General features: G+C 41.5%; 2 protein-coding genes across 4 annotated transcripts in view; both read right to left on the bottom strand.

Moving 5' to 3' along the window:
- LOC117593336 (keratin-associated protein 5-4) overlaps positions 1-1,216 on the bottom strand; it is a 1,472-nt gene extending 256 nt beyond the window's left edge. Inside the window, exons 1-2 of the mRNA XM_034288159.1 lie at positions 1,188-1,216; positions 45-991 (exon numbers count right to left, since the gene is read on the bottom strand). Coding sequence (XP_034144050.1) covers positions 45-991; positions 1,188-1,216 — 976 coding nt within the window. The remainder of the gene's footprint in view (positions 1-44; positions 992-1,187) is intronic.
- The window catches only part of zwilch (zwilch kinetochore protein), a 21,932-nt gene extending 3,157 nt beyond the window's left edge, over positions 1-18,775 (bottom strand). The window contains exons 1-18 of one of the 3 annotated variants that reach the window (XM_034288472.1): positions 18,580-18,775; positions 18,255-18,384; positions 17,281-17,420; positions 16,941-17,161; positions 13,380-13,459; positions 12,309-12,464; positions 12,003-12,074; positions 8,112-8,205; positions 7,912-7,964; positions 7,537-7,645; positions 7,319-7,398; positions 6,763-6,919; positions 4,581-4,609; positions 4,153-4,289; positions 3,731-3,826; positions 2,339-2,454; positions 1,750-1,790; positions 1,568-1,695 (exon numbers count right to left, since the gene is read on the bottom strand). In XM_034288472.1, the coding sequence (XP_034144363.1) occupies positions 1,588-1,695; positions 1,750-1,790; positions 2,339-2,454; positions 3,731-3,826; positions 4,153-4,289; positions 4,581-4,609; positions 6,763-6,919; positions 7,319-7,398; positions 7,537-7,645; positions 7,912-7,964; positions 8,112-8,205; positions 12,003-12,074; positions 12,309-12,464; positions 13,380-13,459; positions 16,941-17,161; positions 17,281-17,420; positions 18,255-18,384; positions 18,580-18,629 (1,869 nt within the window). In that variant the 5' untranslated portion in view covers positions 18,630-18,775 and the 3' untranslated portion in view covers positions 1,568-1,587. Of the gene's footprint in view, positions 1-1,567; positions 1,791-2,338; positions 2,455-3,730; positions 3,827-4,152; positions 4,290-4,580; positions 4,610-6,762; positions 6,920-7,318; positions 7,399-7,536; positions 7,646-7,911; positions 7,965-8,111; positions 8,206-12,002; positions 12,075-12,308; positions 12,465-13,379; positions 13,460-16,940; positions 17,162-17,280; positions 17,421-18,254; positions 18,385-18,579 lie in introns of all 3 variants that reach the window. The other 2 variants (XM_029114860.2, XM_029114859.2) reach the window with 2 other exon arrangements.

Raw genomic sequence — 18,775 nt, 5'->3', positions numbered from 1 at the left:
ACTACAACGCACACCTACCGAGGAGACGCAACTACAACGCACACCTACCGAGGAGACGCAACTAGAACACAGTCCTACCGAGGAGACGCAACTAGAACACAGTCCTACCGAGGAGACGCAACTAGAACACAGTCCTACCGAGGAGACGCAACTAGAACACAGTCCTACCGAGGAGACGCAACTAGAACACAGTCCTACCGAGGAGACGCAACTAGAACACAGTCCTAACGAGGAGACGCAACTAGAACACAGTCCTACCGAGGAGACGCAACTAGAACACAGTCCTACCGAGGAGACGCAACTACAACACAGTCCTACCGAGGAGACGCAACTACAACACAGTCCTACCGAGAAGACGCAACTAGAACACAGTCCTACCGAGAAGACGCAACTACAACACAGTCCTACCGAGGAGACGCAACTAGAACACAGTCCTACCGAGGAGACGCAACTAGAACACAGTCCTACCGAGGAGACGCAACTAGAACACAGTGCTACCGAGGAGACGCAACTAGAACACAGTGCTACCGAGGAGACGCAACTAGAACACAGTGCTACCGAGGAGACGCAACTAGAACACAGTCCTACCGAGGAGACGCAACTAGAACACAGTCCTACCGAGGAGACGCAACTACAACGCACACCTACCGAGGAGACGCAACTACAACGCACACCTACCGAGGAGACGCAACTAGAACACAGTCCTACCGAGGAGACGCAACTAGAACACAGTCCTACCGAGGAGACGCAACTAGAACACAGTCCTAACGAGGAGACGCAACTAGAACACAGTCCTACCGAGGAGACGCAACTAGAACACAGTCCTACTGAGGAGACGCAACTAGAACACAGTCCTAACGAGGAGACGCAACTAGAACACAGTCCTACCGAGGAGACGCAACTAGAACACAGTCCTACCGAGGAGACGCAACTACAACACAGTCCTACCGAGGAGACGCAACTACAACACAGTCCTACCGAGAAGACGCAACTAGAACACAGTCCTACCGAGAAGACGCAACTACAACACAGTCCTACCGAGGAGACGCAACTACAACACAGTCCTACCGAGGAGACGCAACTAGAACACAGTCCTACCGAGAAGACGCAACTAGAACGCCACCTACCGAGAAGACGCAACTAGAACACAGTCCTACCGAGGAGACGCAACTGGAACACAGTCCTACCGAGGAGACGCAACTAGAACGCGTACCATGTAACCTAACGACCTAGGTGCCATTTCAATAGTTCTGAAATTGAGTTTCAATTTTTTTATTAATTAAAAATTGATGTGACACTGTTTGCTTTATTTCCTAAATCTAGTCGTAACCTCTTGTACAGCCCATTTCCTGAAGGGATTCAGTTAAGATGTGAAGCTGAAGCATCTGCATTGCAATTTTATAATTTAACATCTTCAATCTGAGGGTTAAGGTGTTGTGACATGACACACTTACACTTAGAAGCACTTCAATTGTGTCGTTTTTGAAATGAAAAATAAACCATTTAAAACCTACTTTCTGCTGTAGTTTAATATTTCACATACGGTCTCAGGCCAGGCTTTACTTACTTATATGTGTCTGTTTTTTACTAAACAGAGAAGTTGACCAGGCTGCAACATGTCATTGTGGTGAAATAGGCCACCTCCTCACTGTCCCGGTTCACCGTCACCTCCTCACTGTCCCGGTTCACCGTCACCTCCTCACTGTGCCTGTTCACAGTCACCTCCTCACTGTGCCTGTTCACAGTCACCTCCTCACTGTCCACGTTCAACGTCATCTCGTTCTGAAAGGCTGAAACAAAGTTAACCGTTATTTACATGTTCCCGTTTACTGTCCTCCTTATTCTAGGATCATGAGAAATACTAAAATACAACGATAACGTTTTACAAGACAACAATAGTGAGGAATATAGCAAGGACTTTCTGGTAGCCGTTCTAATCGGACCTACATCTCTGCTAGGTGGCTCTCAGGCTGTGAATTTGTTCTACTGGAGAGTTCCAGAAGGACTCGCCAGCTAAACTACCTGACTAAAGAGCCTTGCCAAAGTAATCAGACCAATTCTCTCATTATTGAATTACAAACGATACACAGACAATTTGTTCTGTTTGATATTTTCTTTCAAAACATTGAAACTCAAAATCTGTTATTGTAAGGTAACACTGGTTTTGCGTGGAAATATTTAAAAGATGTAAAATATTGAATAAACAATACATAATTGTAATTCTATGTGAGTGTGGAATAAGACAGTAATCTGTTAGCCAATCAATTAATATTTAGTTGGCGCAATAGAAGAGGATAAGTTATTTTCAATAATTTGATTTATACATAAGAGGAATCACCTGTTTCAAAAACAACGTGATTGACCAGGGGCTTGTCACTCAGCTGCCAGGATGTCTTTACCTCTCTGGGACCGTGGCCGCTGGAGACCTCCACACTCCAGGACACTGCCGGCTCTCTGCCAAAGATCCATATTACAGTTAGACCACATACATCAATACATTACATTTAGACTCACGCCATTCACTAAGACATTCTCCGTGTCCTGGCACTCCCAAGGGAGAACCAGCTTTCCATGGACAGCAGAGTCCATTGCCCATTTAATAATTGTGGAGGATTCCCTAGAGAGAATTAATGAAGTAGAAATCAATGCCAATGTTGGATATTGTCATCATATCTCATTTCTAGTATTGTCTACACAGCCTTTATCACCATTATGAAGAGTGACAATAATTTTGGAGGTGACACTCTACTAGTGGGGGGGGGGCTGCCAATCATTTTGGTGGTGACCCTGTACTAGTGGGGGGGGCTGCCAATCATTTTGGTGCTGACACTGTACTAGTGGGGGGGGTGCCAATCATTTTGGTGGTGACACTGTACTAGTGGGGGGACTGCCAATCATTTTGGTGGTGACACTGTACTAGTGGGGGGGACTGCCAATCATTTTGGTGGTGACACTGTACTAGTGGGGGGGACTGCCAATCATTTTGGTGGTGACTCTACTAGTGGGGGGGCTGCCAATCATTTTGGTGGTGACTCAACTAGTGGGGGGGCTGCCAATCATTTTGGTGGTGACTCTACTAGTGGGGGGGCTGCCAATCATTTTGGTGGTGACTCTACTAGTGGGGGGGCTGCCAATCATTTTGGTGGTGACTCTACTAGTGGGGGGGCTGCCAATCATTTTGGTGGTGACTCTACTAGTGGGGGGGCTGCCAATCATTTTGGTGGTGACACTGTACTAGTGGGGGGGACTGCCAATCATTTTGGTGGTGACTCTACTAGTGGGGGGGCTGCCAATCATTTTGGTGGTGACTCTACTAGTGGGGGGGCTGCCAATCATTTTGGTGGTGACACTGTACTAGTGGGGGGGGACTGCCAATCATTTTGGTGGTGACTCTACTAGTGGGGGGGCTGCCAATCATTTTGGTGGTGACACTGTACTAGTGGGGGGACTGCCAATCATTTTGGTGGTGACACTGTACTAGTGGGGGGGCTGCCAATCATTTTGGTGGTGACTCTACTAGTGGGGGGGCTGCCAATCATTTTGGTGGTGACTCTACTAGTGGGGGGGCTGCCAATCATTTTGGTGGTGACTCTACTAGTGGGGGGGCTGCCAATCATTTTGGTGGTGACTCTACTAGTGGGGGGGCTGCCAATCATTTTGGTGGTGACTCTACTAGTGGGGGGGCTGCCAATCATTTTGGTGGTGACTCTACTAGTGGGTGGACAGTTACTTTTGGTAGAAGTGGCTGATCAGGGCAGGTTTGATTGGCAGTTTGAACTCGTGGTCTTCATCATAGGAGCAGGTTTTGTAGTACTGCAGACACGACCTGGGATTACAGGAAACACATGATAACAACGTTAATGAGTGACAGATGACAACCAACTAGTGATATAACATGTCTGTGACTGGCTGGGTCAATATTACATAGAGAAAATGTGAGAGGTTGAATAGTGTTCCTGTGTCAACTGCAATTTAGCCAGGGTCCGAACATCATTCAACAAGCAGTGGGGTGGATCTGAGCCTAACCAACGTTTCCTGCAATTGCTGTATGAATAAAGGATCAATTTGAGTAATCAGGCCTTTCTCCATAATTTGTCATAATTTCCACTACAACAGGAACAGCCTGTCATAGGGCAGACAGACAGGTCTTACTGTGTCAACAGGAACAGCCTGTCATAGGGCAGGCCCAGGAAGCTGCTGCAGGTCACCATGATCTCCAGCAGATGGTGTAGTTTCCTCAGTCTGATCACCTGCTCCTGAAGATCCACCTCAGTATTCAGGAAGTAACTCTGGGAAAAAAAGACACCTACATATAACGTTTATCTTTCCTTCTCTCTCTCTTTCTCTCCTTCTCTTTATGGATCTTCTCTTAGTTCAATCTGAAATGGAAGTCTGGGTACACTTCCTTTCCATACATTTGCTGAATGTTGAACCATAACAAGCAAATCTTCATTGACCCACTTCAGCTAGCCACTGTTAACCATGCACCAACTTACCATCTTAATGAGCAATTCATTCATAATTAAATCAAAAGGTCATGACCAAAGGTCTCACAGGTGAAAACATAAACTCGGACTCACCAGATGGTTCAGTGTGGTAAGTTCTTGACCTGAGGAGAAGCAAACATGAACTATGTCATCAGACTGTGTAAGTTAAGAATAAGATGGTATTTGGGGCCCAGAGTGTCCAGGGGTGCCGGCTGCTAGACAGCCACAGTACAAACTGTTTGTAAAAAGTACAAATGCCTAAAAAGTTATGTTGTAAAAATAACAAAGTATGTTAGTATGTCTGGAACCAACGCACAAGGAGCCCAAAACCATGACGACATTTATATCTATCTATAGCTATCTGCTGTCCTGGATACGACGGTGTTGTGTTGTCATGGACACACAGTCTGGAACCATCGCACAAGGAGCCCAATTGGTTGGGTTGTGTCGGTGTGCACCAGTATCACTATCTGTGGTGTCCTGGACAACAGTACACCACTCAGTATTAAAGACACCCTGAACCACCACAGCCAGAAGATACAGGATTTGAACCCACAACCCTTTGGTCCATGGTGTGCAGTGCCTGTTAGCTATGAGACAGGGCACCAAACTAGGGCTGTGACATTTGATTAAATGGGAATATATATATATACACACAGCTCTGGAAAAAATGTGTGTTTCTTAAATCAGCATCTCTACATGTATGGCAGCCATTCCATTCCAGTGTCTGTTAAATTACAACACAGGCACACCTAATTTTACTTAATGGGGTACTGATTACGTGATTACCTGAACCAAATCTAATTTAACGTAAAAAAGTATTTAAAAAAGAACTCTGCTGTGGTCACCATTATCCTCTTGCAATAGCTAGATGGCAAAACAAGTGCAAGTAGTACCTCAAATGTAATTTGAATAAAAAAATAACTATTCAGCATGACAAAAAAGTTGAAAAGAAAAGCTTTGAGTGAGGAAAAGGAGGGTTCAATTCCAGCTTTACTGGCAGAGGGATACAGTGAGCGTTAGGTTGCTTCCATCCTGAAAATCTCAAAGACATCATTGATAAGCAAAGAACCAGGCTGAAGTTTGCAAAGGTCATCGTAGAGGAACATAGAGGAATGGAGTAAGGTCATCTTCTCTGACGAGTCATATTTTCAGCTTTGCCCAACACCTGGTTGTCTAATGGTTAGACGGAGATCTGGAGAGGCCTACAAGCCATAGTGTCCCGGAAGAACACCTGCTTCCTTCTGCTCAGAGAATTGTTTTTTCCAGCAGGACAATGGTCCATGCCACACAGGCAGGTCAATCAAGGTGTGAATGGAGGACCACCAGAACAAGACCCTGTCATCGCCAGCCCAATCTCCAGACCTGAACCCCTTTGAAAACCTCTGGAATTTTATCAAGAGGAAGATGGATGGTCACAAGCCATCAAACAAAGCCGAGCTACTTCAATTTTTGTGCCAGTAGTGGAATAAAGTCACCCAACAGCAATGTGACAGACTGGTGGAGAGCATGCCAAGACGCATGAAAGCTGTGATAAAAAAATCAGGGTTATTCCACCAAATATAGATATCTGAACTCTTCCTAAGTTAAAACATTAGTATTTTACATTTAACTCAAACACGTACCTATGAGTAGTAAAATTAATTTGGCAGTGGTGTCTTAATTTTTTCCAGAGCTGTATATATGTTAAAAAAGGCTTTCTGAACACATCAATTTTTAACATAAAGATAAATTCTGTAATTTCAATAGGTATTATGGGTAGACTGCAGTCCTTAACATCTGTGATTATGCTACTAGCACAGGCACATCAGACCATCACTGTTAAGGAACTCATGGCTACTGTACATATAATAGAGCATTTGTGGACAGCATTGGACATCGTCTTGGGTTGACTGATAATCTTACATTTTAGTAAATGTCTTGTGTACTGACGTGTTTGATTGCAACACGGCCAGTGACGAGGAATACAAATCTATTTACAGACTCTTTTTAATCTTGCAGTCGTTCAGCGAAAAGCACAAATCCTTAGATTTTATTTAAGTTAGGAACACTCAGAGCAGTATGCAGGCCTTACTACATATAAAACCAGAGCTATCCAGTTTCCCAGGAGAGGTGTGTTTGTCAGTGTGTAGGGGGTGAGGCAACTTTGTTTACAGTATATTTGTTATAATGTGCGTTATGATATCAATAAACAGGGCACATGGTATCTTTAGCATTAACGAGCTGACAAAGAACCAACCTCAGCTGACCTCAGAGTTTTGTGTTGATGTGTTACCTATTAGGTAGTTGATGTAGTCCTTCCTCATCTTGTCTAAGCCCATCTCCAGCAGCATGTGAACAGGAGTGAGGCCGCTCAGAGAGACAAGGTCCATCTGATGGTGGTACGACTGGAGAATCAGCTTACTGAGGGAGCTACTGCTGTCCCTGTGGATCTGTGTTCATACACAAACACTACTCAGCAAATGGAAGGCAGTCCCGCGAACACACAGTAAAAACACTACAGATACGAAGTCTTTACTTGACAGATGTGAAGTCTAAAATGATATACCTGAAAAACTGATAAACCAAGTAAATAAGTAGTACATTTTGTTGCCACCATCCTTCTCACTGAGCATAACACAAAAAACACAAGCACCCACAAAAAACACCAGCACCCATAGACAACATGTTTACATATACAAAACAGTTGATTTTCTGTGACAAATCCTACCTAGTGCAGCTTTAAATAACAGTAAAAAAAATACAATGACAGCCTTTTGTGGCATACTTACTCGGGGTAACTATTTCTGGGGGGCACTTTACCTCCATGCATCCACAGCTTTAATACATACCCATGGTTTAATGTCACCATACTGCAGTGCTTGGATGACCAGTTTCAGACAGTCTCTAACGTCCTGGTATGAAGTCACACCTGTGAAAAAAGAAATCAGCAATCTACAAAACATCTCTCACAATGTTGAGAAAAATGTAAATGTATATATTTTACGTAAAACTAATTGTTTAAGCTCATTGCGTAACTAGAGACGAAGTACTTGGTAAATGTACGCACTCTTCCTCATGCGCACCCAGAGCTGCTCTACGAAGTCCAGGTCTCCTCGCTCCATCAGGTTGGTGAATATGGACGCCTCTACAGCTGAATCCACCTTCACCTTTTCTGTCTGGAGGACGACAGGATCAATACATTATTACGACATTCTGTACATCAAATCTACCAACTTTCACCTATTTCATTACCATAAGATGGGAACAGAAAGAGATTCATTAATTTATAATGCCTTTATTCAACTTAGTTCACACAATCTTTCCTCACAAATGTTGAGGTCAAAATATCAGAAAAAGTTGTATGTTAAAAAAAATTGTTGAACAAAGGACGTAGTTGTGTGGTTTATCTGGTGAATCCTGAAATTCGATTAATAAAACAAACCTCCACCTCTTTAGCGGTTTGGTCCTGCAGGGACTTCACTGTGTTCTGGACTTCTGGAGAGGGAGAGAAGATCGTTTCACTTGGAATTAGTAACAAATACATCTAACAAACCAATGGTTTCCCAATAACAATACTACAAAAACAGCAAGATGGACATTAACCATCCATATATTCCCGGGTTAGATCCACAGCAGACCTACCATCCAGATATTCCCTGGTAAGATCCACAGCAGACCTGCCATCCAGGGGTTCCATCCACTCAGTCTCCCCGGTCCTCAGACCATCAGCCAGAATCTAGCAAACACAACAACAGTCTTTGGGTTCTACTATAACGCAACAAGAATCGTTGGGTTCTGCCACAATTTTGTAGCAGTGCTTTACTCTATAATCAGCCATTTCCAGCTACAATAGTTATTTACAACATTAACAATGTCTACACCATATTTCTAATCAATTTTATTTTATTGGACCGAAAAAGTTATTTCGCAAAGCTAGGACATTTCTAAGCGACCACAAACCTTTGAACAGTAGTCTATTTATGAATATAGAATGTGCCACAGTGGCATAAATGTAGCCAATGTTGTGGGGTTTTCTATCTCTAACTACAACAACTTTATTATAATAAACGTCTAACTAGATGTCGTTTTGATTTCTCTATCAACATTTAGATCAAGTGAATAAGATGGAAACCACGTTCATCATCAAACACAAAGAAATAAAAATCCAGCCCTATAGATGAATCTTCATTTGTAAACAGTCCTGATACTATAGTAGTCATAGTGGGTCAGGCAGCCATTGTAATTGTACATATAACTGAGGCTCTAAGAACCATGATTCTGTTGATTAAACCAATCATTAAACACTTAAATGGAAGCTTGTAATAAATGGAAGCGCATGTTAGACTGAATAAGTGAAATTCATATTTGGTATTAGGTTACTTCAAAGGGATGTGGTTGTTTTTCTTATATGGATGATGAGCTTACTGTTGTTGATTGTTGTTGTTCAGGGTGATATACTTTATATAATATCTGGATACACTCTGTGATATACTTTATATAATATCTGGATACACTCTGTGATATACTTTATATAATATCTGGATACACTCTGTGATATACTTTATTTAATATCTGGATACACTCTGTGATATACTTTATATAATATCTGGATACACTCTGTGATATACTTTATATAATATCTGGATACACTCTGTGATATACTTTATATAATATCTGGATACACTCTGTGAAATACTTTATATAATATCTGGATACACTCTGTGATATACTTTATATAATATCTGGATACACTCTGTGATATACTTTATTTAATATCTGGATACACTCTGTGATATACTTTATTTAATATCTGGATACACTCTGTGATATACTTTATATAATATCTGGATACACTCTGTGATATACTTTATTTAATATCTGGATACACTCTGTGATATACTTTATATAATATCTGGATACACTCTGTGATATACTTTATATAATATCTGGATACACTCTGTGAAATACTTTATTTAATATCTGGATACACTCTGTGAAATACTTTATTTAATATCTGGATACACTCTGTGATATACTTTATTTAATATCTGGATACACTCTGTGATATATTTTATTTAATATCTGGATACACTCTGTGATATACTTTATATAATATCTGGATACACTCTGTGATATACTTTATTTAATATCTGGATACATTCTGTGATATACTTTATATAATATCTGGATACACTCTGTGATATACTTTATATAATATCTGGATACACTCTGTGATATACTTTATTTAATATCTGGATACATTCTGTGATATACTTTATATAATATCTGGATACACTCTGTGATATACTTTATATAATATCTGGATACACATTTGAAGACAACTATGATAGTGTTAAATCTGCCCTGTTGTCCATGTTCACTTGAGCAACTAATGCACACTACAATGTCCTCCCTAATACAATAGTAACCAAAAAACAAGCAATAAATCTATTCTTTACATATTAACATGTTATGTATTTGATATTTTATTTTTGTGTTTCATACAGCTCCGGAAAAGATTAAGAGACCACTGCACCTTTTTCTTTCCTTTCCAAAAAAGTTGAAAAGGAAAGTTTTGAGTGAGGAACAGAAGCGTTACATTTGCAGTGGTCTCTTAATTTTAACCCTTCTGTTCCTCACTCAAAACCTTCCTTTTTGACTTTTTTGGAAAGGAAAGAAAAAGGTGAAGTAGTTTCTTCATTTTTTCCGGAGCTGTATGTAGGATTTTACCCTCATGTGTTGTTTGTTCTCCTCTGCCTGTCCAGGACTAGTAGACATTTTATTGGATTTTAGTGTATCCAGCCTGTAGTTTCTGCTTGGCTGTTTTCCTAGGCACCCAAACACATTGCATGCTAGAAGCATTGTGGAGACAGAGCATATCATTCCCTTGTCATTATGTCTGAGCTACCAGAAAACATTTTGCAATTCAGCATCAAAACCATGTTCATCAAGCTTTATAATTAATCACAGTCAATATTAATGTTGTCTATTTTCATTGTTATATTGTGTTCCTGTTATTTTTGACCTGCATTAAAAAGGCTAAAGAGCTGCATATATTACAGCCTTGTTGCATTGTGTTGCGTTGTTCTCCTCCATCCTTGCCTTGATGCCTCATCATTTATCCGCCCCTTGACTTCTTTCAGCTGTAGGCTACTTGGCTGTGCTGCTTGCGTTCATTCAGCATCTTAACGTTCATATATTCATGAACAAAGACGCTATATTTCCAAAATTTCTCATTTTGATTACTGTTTGACTACCTGGTCTCTTGCCTGCCCCACAACACTTAAAACCATAGAAAGCCTATATAAAAAGGCATTAAAAACATTAGATAAAAAACCGCTATCCCACTACCACTGTCAAGTTTTAAAAAAACATAGACTATTGGATTTTCAAAATATGATTAATTTAAAAATGGCCTGTCTGATATACAAGGTCCTTCACTCCCTCGCTCCGCCACCTCTGAAGGACTTTATTAAATCTAAAGAAAATTCTTTGAGGATCACGCGAGCCTCTACCAGAGGAGACTTGATAATACCTCACAGGCGCACCACCTTCGGTCAGACGGTCCTGTCTGTCCGGGGTGGGAACCTGTGGAATAGTCTTCCTCTAACACTAAGAGAATGTACTACATATAGCTTGTTTAAAGTCCAGTTGAAGAAATGGCTATGGGAAAATCAAAGTTGCACACATTAGTATGTATGTTTTATCCTTTTTTAAATTGTTTTACTTTGTAATGTGTATATGGATTAGTGTTTGTGAAGTTGAATGTAGTTTTGTGTGAATATTGTATATAGGATTTAGCAAATTTATGAACTGACTGTAGATGTAAATTTTATTTTGCAATGTTTTTGTGAGCTGTGTGATCTTAGCCTGTGGGACTACGGATGGAAATTAGCCCTTGGCTATAATGCCCTTGGCATTTTTACATGCATGTACTCCATGTTTTGTTCATTAACATGCACTGTCCCAATCAAATAAAAGTATGTATATGTATATGTATATATATATATATATATATATATATATATATATATATATATATATATATATATTGTTAGTGATTTACATTTTTTTCTTGTATATTTTTACACAGTATATTTTAAATAAAATGTGGTTGGGGACAATAACCTACATATAATCGTATTTTCACCAGTCATCTTTGTCACGAACTCTATTGAAAAAAATCTGTGATTCTACTAGATCTAAAACGTTAACAAATGTTATTGCAGCATTCGCTGCAGTATTTCACTAGTAGGCTATTAAGCATATGAGCGCAAAAATTATGTTTTACCATGATTTACCAAATTGTGTTTTACCATGCCGACACGCAGAGGCGGGGCGATATTTTGGGAAAGCGGCTGCCTTTGAGTTTTATATGCAGGAAAATGCCTGTTGTTGATATGGATTATTATGGATGACATGATTATTATTGTTGTTGATGGTTGTTGTTTTTTACATGGATGATATTGTTATTATTGGTTGTGATGATGGATGATGATGATGTTGACATGGTTGTTGTTGTTTGGCACCAACCTGCAGAAACTCCAACTCCTTGAACATCTGAAACATGGGGCTCCTCATGTCTCCACTGGACACCCTGATGTTCTGCAGCAGAGAGGGAATGGTTAATAATCACAGAGACACTCATCTCTCAAAACAATACGGCTGTGACAGGACACCATGATGTTAGCAGGCAATGAGTTTAACATAGGAAGTAAATTCATATCAGGCTGGAGATTAGACCAAGAATGTATTCAAGACTATTCAGACTTGAGATTAAAATTATTGGATGGCTCACACATAAAATACACAAAACACACTCCAACACCCCAGACTGACCAGAGTGGCCATCGAGGAGAGAGGCGGGGCCTCCAGGATGCTCTCCACATTGTTCCACCTGAAGTCTGCCGTCACACTGCTCTGAGACTGGATGGTTGTGTTCTCCACCACCGTAGAACCAAACAGGCTGTACTGGGCCGAGCCCCGAGACACCACCTGGAACGGAGAACCGCTATCATACCTACTAGAACCTCATTTCCATTTCAAAATGCTTCTTCAAAAATAGGCAATATAAAACAAAATACATGACCAAAATAGTAAACTCTTGAATTAAGGAAAATAATCTGATAATTGGGGGAGAAAACTGTACTTGTAAGAAGGTAGACATGAAAACAAGCTACATAGTCAAATTCAGACACAAAAAGGCTGATAATCTTGTTTTCATACTCTTTTTCAGACACCATTTGTAAGATTCCCACCATTCAAATGCAGGGAAATGCTGATTATGAAGGGAGTACTTCACAAATAGTTTGTTTGGATTTACTTTCAGCATTCATGGAGTCGGCGTCTTCCCAAATAATTTATCTTTCTTATTTTCGTCTGGTCTTTTATATAAAAAGTGTTTGATAGGCTATAAAATCAGCAACTCTAAACCAAATGTTGTAGTTAGATAGTTGTTACATAGTTAGCAAAAGTAAGGTAAAAGGTAAGAACATTGCTTATGCTATTCCCCTTATAATTGCTTGAGGGAGTAACTTACCAACTTCACCTTAAAAAATCTAACTGGTATTTGAATTAGACTATACAGCATATTTTCAGTATTTCAGGTCTAAATATAGATATACTTCTTTCAACAGATTAGCTTTATTCAGTTTTGTTGTTTTTGTTATTTTTCAATCCTTTTTTTAACTTATTTTTGAGGAAGACACATTCAAACATAATGAAATTGAGGACAGAAGATGAAAAAGGCATAATATCATGAAATTATGTTTTATCCAGGTCACAGAAAATATGAATCTACGAGTCACATAGGGAGGTGGCACTGAACAGCGTTGCTTGGCCACTCAAGAATGAGTCTTAACATCTGAAGTGCAGTTTCCTAGCAGCAGAGGGCCGAGATTCAGGCCTTACCGACGACTGATGGTGTCGCTTCTTATGTTCCTGTTTCAGCTCATCTAAGGTGATGAATGTGCCTTTGTCAACAGTTGAACCTGCGTAAGAAAATGTAATATGACAGATTAGAAGAACACCAAAGAGCTGTCACTTTGTATAACCACTTCTTTCCAGACACTGGATCCAAGCACTTAAATTGATACTTCTGTTTATTACATGCTTTATGTAGAGAGTCCGGTGATTGTATGGAGACTGCAACACATCACAGATTACAAAGGGAGAAATAGCAATGATGCCCATCCTGCCACTTCGCTCCCTGATGAGCTCAACACCTTCTATACATGGTTTGAGGCGACCAACACAATTCCTTCAGTGAGGCTTGCTGAGGACCAGGACAACTACACTCTGTCCCTAACCACAGCTGAAGTGAGGAGAGATTTTAAAGATTAAACCCTCGGAAATCACCAGGGTCAGATGGTATTCCAGTGTCCTCAGGGGTGCGCTGACCAACTAGCGGAGGTTTTCACCTCCATACTCAACCTCTCCCTCTATCTGTCTGTAGTCCCCACCTGCTTCAAACAGACCACCATCGTCGCTGTACTGAAGATACTTTCCATTACCTGCCTGAATGACTACCGCCCTGTAACACTGACCTCCACCATCATGAAGTGAATGACTACCACCCTGTAACACTGACCTCCACCATCATGTAGTGAATGACTACCTCCCTGTAACACTGACCTCCATCATCATTAATGACTACCACCCTGTAACACTGACCTCCACCATCATGAAGTGAATGACTACCACCCCGTAACACTGACCTCCATCATCATTAATGACTACCACCCTGTAACACTGACCTCCACCATCATTAATGACTACCTCCCTGTAACACTGACCTCCACCATCATGAAGTGAATGACTACCACCCTGTAACACTGACCTCCACCATCATTAATGACTACCTCCCTGTAACACTGACCTCCACCATCATGAAGTGAATGACTACCACCCTGTAACACTGACCTCCACCATCATTAATGACTACCTCCCTGTAACACTGACCTCCACCATCATTAATGACCACCACCCTGTAACACTGACCTCCACCATCATTAATGACTACCTCCCTGTAACACTGACCTCCACCATCATGAAGTGCTTCAAGCAGCTGGTCAGAACTCACATCTGCTCCACCCTTCCTGACACCTCCGACCCTTTCAATTTGCACACCACCCCAATAGATCTACGGAGGATGCCGTCCCCCTGATGACACACCGCCCTCCCCCACCGGGAAAAAGACAACACATATGTGGACTACAGCCCTGTATTCAACACTATTGTGCCCACCAAGCTTGTTCCTAAGCTCAGGACCCTGGGACTTAACACCTCCCTCTGCAACTGGATCCTGGACTTCCTGACAGGCAGATCCCAGGTGGTGAGAATGGGCAACCTCACCTCCTCTGCGCTGACCCTGAGCCTCGGAGCTCCCCAGGGCTGTGTACTCAGTCCCCTCCAGTACCCCCTGTTCACACATGAGTGAGTGGCCTCACACAGCTCCTACATCATCCTCAAACTCGCAGACGACACAACCATCCTTGTTCCCATCTCCGATAACGATGAGACTGCGTACAGAGAAGAGATAAAGAACCAGGCTACATGGTGCCAGGACAACAACCTGTCTCTCAACGTCTGTAAGACTGAAATGACGATTGTAGACTTCAGGAAGCGGGGGGGGGGTCATGCCCCCATACACATCAATGGAGCTGAAGTGGAAAAAGTCTCCGAATTCAGGTTTCTCTGTGTTTTCATCCAGGATGACCTCACTTGGTCCAGACAAGCAAACTTGGCAGTGAAAACTGCCCCAAAACAATTATACCTCCTGAGGAGAAGTTTGTCATGTCTGTAAAAACTCTCACCATTGAAACCATCCTCTCAGGCTACATTACTGCCTGGTACGGCAGATGCTCTGCTGCAAGTCCCTCCAGAGGGTGGTAAAGTGTCCGTGCAAGGCATCTACCATACACGATTACTGAGGAAAGCATGTAACATCATCAAAGATCACAGCCATCCAGCCTATAGTCTGGTCACACTGCTGCCGTCTGGCAGACACTTCCAGATCATCAAAGCACGCACTTCCAGACTCAAAACTGTTTTTCTTCAGGCCATAAGGCTTCACAACCAGCAACATTGATCCATGATCATAATGGTCACACACGAACATTCCAGATGCTCTGATCCCCTTTCATTATATTACCGCCATATTTACAATATTCAATACTACTACCAATATTGCTGCTAGTTTACAGTAGTCTTTTTAAACTGCTGCTATTTACAGTGTTATGTATATTATTGCTTTATCCTCTTGCTATAATTTTAATGTGTGTAAAGTTCTTCTTAATTGTCACTACGTAATTGTAGTGTGCTGTGCCACCATTTATAAGCTTATTGCACTCATGTGTATTTAGAATATTCAACAACTCTACAAATTGCTGCTAGTTCACATAGTATGTATATTACTGCCATATCTAAATGTTCAGTAATACTACCCAGACTACTGCTAGTTTACAGTACTCTTTTTTAAACGGCTGCTAGTGTACAGTGTTATGTATATTGTTTCTTTATTTTTTATTTAAAAATTTCTGTCTGGTTATATTTTTGCTTATGCATTCTTCATAACTCTCACTATGTGGATTGTCGGGTGCCATGTCACAGGAATGTCATTGTGCAGGATGACGCTGTGTTGTTAGGTGCATTTGACAAATAAACCTTGAAATCCAGAACTATCCCTTTAAATGGTTAACATCTACTGGGCCCCTGACCTTTACAACTGTCCCTTTAAATGGTTAACACACATCTACTGGGCCCCTGACCTTTACAACTGTCCCTTTAAATGGTTAACACACATCTACTGGGCCCCTGACCTTTACAACTGTCCCTTTAAAATGGTTAACACATCTACTGGGCCCCTGACCTTTACAACGGTCCCTTTAAAATGGTTAACACATCTACTGGGCCCCTGACCTTTACAACTGTCCCTTTAAATGATTAACACACATCTACTGGGCCCCTGACCTTTACAACTGTCCCTTTAAATGATTAACACACATCTACTGGGCCCCTGACCTTTACAACTGTCCCTTTAAATGGTTAACACACATCTACTGGGCCCCTGACCTTTACAACTGTCATTTTAAATGGTTAACACACATCTACTGGGCCCCTGACCTTTACAACTGTCCCTTTAAATGGTTAACACACATCTACTGGGCCCCTGACCTTTACAACTGTCCCTTTAAATTGGTTAACACATCTACTGGGCCCCTGACCTTTACAACTGTCCCTTTAAATGGTTAACACATCTACTGGGCCCCTGACCTTTACAAATGTCCCTTTAAAATGGTTAACACATCTACTGGGCCCCTGACCTTTACAACTGTCCCTTTAAATGGTTAACACATCTACTGGGCCCCTGACCTTTACAACTGTCCCTTTAAAATGGTTAACACATCTACTGGGCCCCTGACCTTTACAACTGTCCCTTTAAATGGTTAACACATCTACTGGGCCCCTGACCTTTACAAGTGACAGAGTACAGCTTCACCCCGGACACCTTGTTGCCGGTGCAGACGGGCTCCGCGGCGAGCCAGGCGGTTGCGGCGGCGTCTGCCATGTCACAGCGCACCCAGAGTGGCAGCAGAGGGGCCAGGTTCACGGCCGGAGGTGTCAGAAGTGGTGTGGACCCGGCCGGAGGCACGGCGGTGTTCTGAGACATGGTGTACCAGGACAACAGCTGCCTGTGAACAGACACACAACAGCTCGGATTCTGACCAACAGACAATGATAATCACAGGGTGATGTCCAGTCACTGCACAACTGCGACTGTAGGGGAAACTAAGGAGGAGCAGGCAGTCACCTTGCTTTCGAGAGGGTGAGAGGCTGTGGTCCTGGTTCTATCCGGGCCTCCTGACTCATCTCATCTCCAGAGTGTGACTCGTCCATTTCCTCATCATCAGGGTCTGGAACATCTGGGGCCTCATCCCCGGACAATACAGCCTCATCCAAGGAGATTACAGTAACAAGTATAAAGCATAGCACCTACCGAGCCATACGTCTATAATATTAACTACCGAGCCATACGTCTATTATATTAACTACCGAGGCATACGTCTATAATATTAACTACCGAGCCATACGTCTATAATATTAACTACCGAGCCATAGGTCTATAATATTAACTACCGAGCCATACGTCTATAATATTAACTTCCGAGCCATACGTCTATAATATTAACTTCCGAGCCATACGTCTATAATATTAACTACCGAGCCATACGTCTATAATATTAACTACCGAGCCATACGTCTATAATATTAACTACAGAGCCATACGTCTATAATATTCACTACCGGGCCATACGTCTATAATATTAACTACCGGGCCATACGTCTATTATATTAACTACCGAGCCATACGTCTATAATAATAACTACCGAGCCATACGTCTAGTATATTAACTACCGAGCCATATGTCTATAATATTAACTACTGAGCCATACGTCTATAATATTAACTACCGAGCCATACGTCTATAATATTAACTACCGAGCCATACGTCGATTATATTAACTACCGAGCCATACTACCGAGTACATTTGCTGTCCCCTCAAAATAACTCAACACACAGCCGTTAATGTCTAGACCGCTGGTCTTGCTTTAGCTTTTGTCTTACTAAGACTCATAATCAATTAAACATCTCAGTCTGGAAGCTGACCGGACAGATATTTGACCTCACCAAACCTCTCAAGAATCGGTGATGACTATGATATGCAGCCATATAATACGGACTGACTGATTGCAATTTTCCAGCAGATAGCGGTGTAACTTACAATTTTTTCACAGATGAAGACTGGTCTGTCGCCATTGTAGATGTAATGTAATGGTTTAGCTCCATTTACTTTCAGAATCTGGATATGGTCCTCATAAAAACATGAGTCTCTGCCTTCATCCTGAAGCGTCCTAAAAGGATGAACACAGCCAACAATGATGATCAATTAGGTAGTCACAACACCCTGAATCCTGTCTTGTTGGATAGCTACAACTCTTGTTGGAAGCTAAATTTCCTGACTTAAAACAACAGAACACAAAAAATAACAAACACAAAGCGAAGGTTGAAAGACATTTTAGCGAAATTCGATAAAAGAAAAAACTCACCTTAGAATTTTTAAAAACTGTAAAGCATCAGCGATTATCTTGGAGCCCATTTTATTACATACATATATTGCAGCTGTTGTGAATTTTGAAAAGACATCAAAACATTTTGAAAAGTGAATGCCAAAGTTAGCAACGCCTACGATTGAATTTGACGTTCGCGCGAAAATTGCCAGCAAACGTATGACGTAATTGAGGT

The sequence above is a fragment of the Esox lucius genome, chromosome 19 (genome assembly GCF_011004845.1).
Source record: "Esox lucius isolate fEsoLuc1 chromosome 19, fEsoLuc1.pri, whole genome shotgun sequence".
NCBI lineage: Eukaryota > Metazoa > Chordata > Actinopteri > Esociformes > Esocidae > Esox > Esox lucius.
This window is presented reverse-complemented; position numbering and strand designations above follow the sequence as displayed.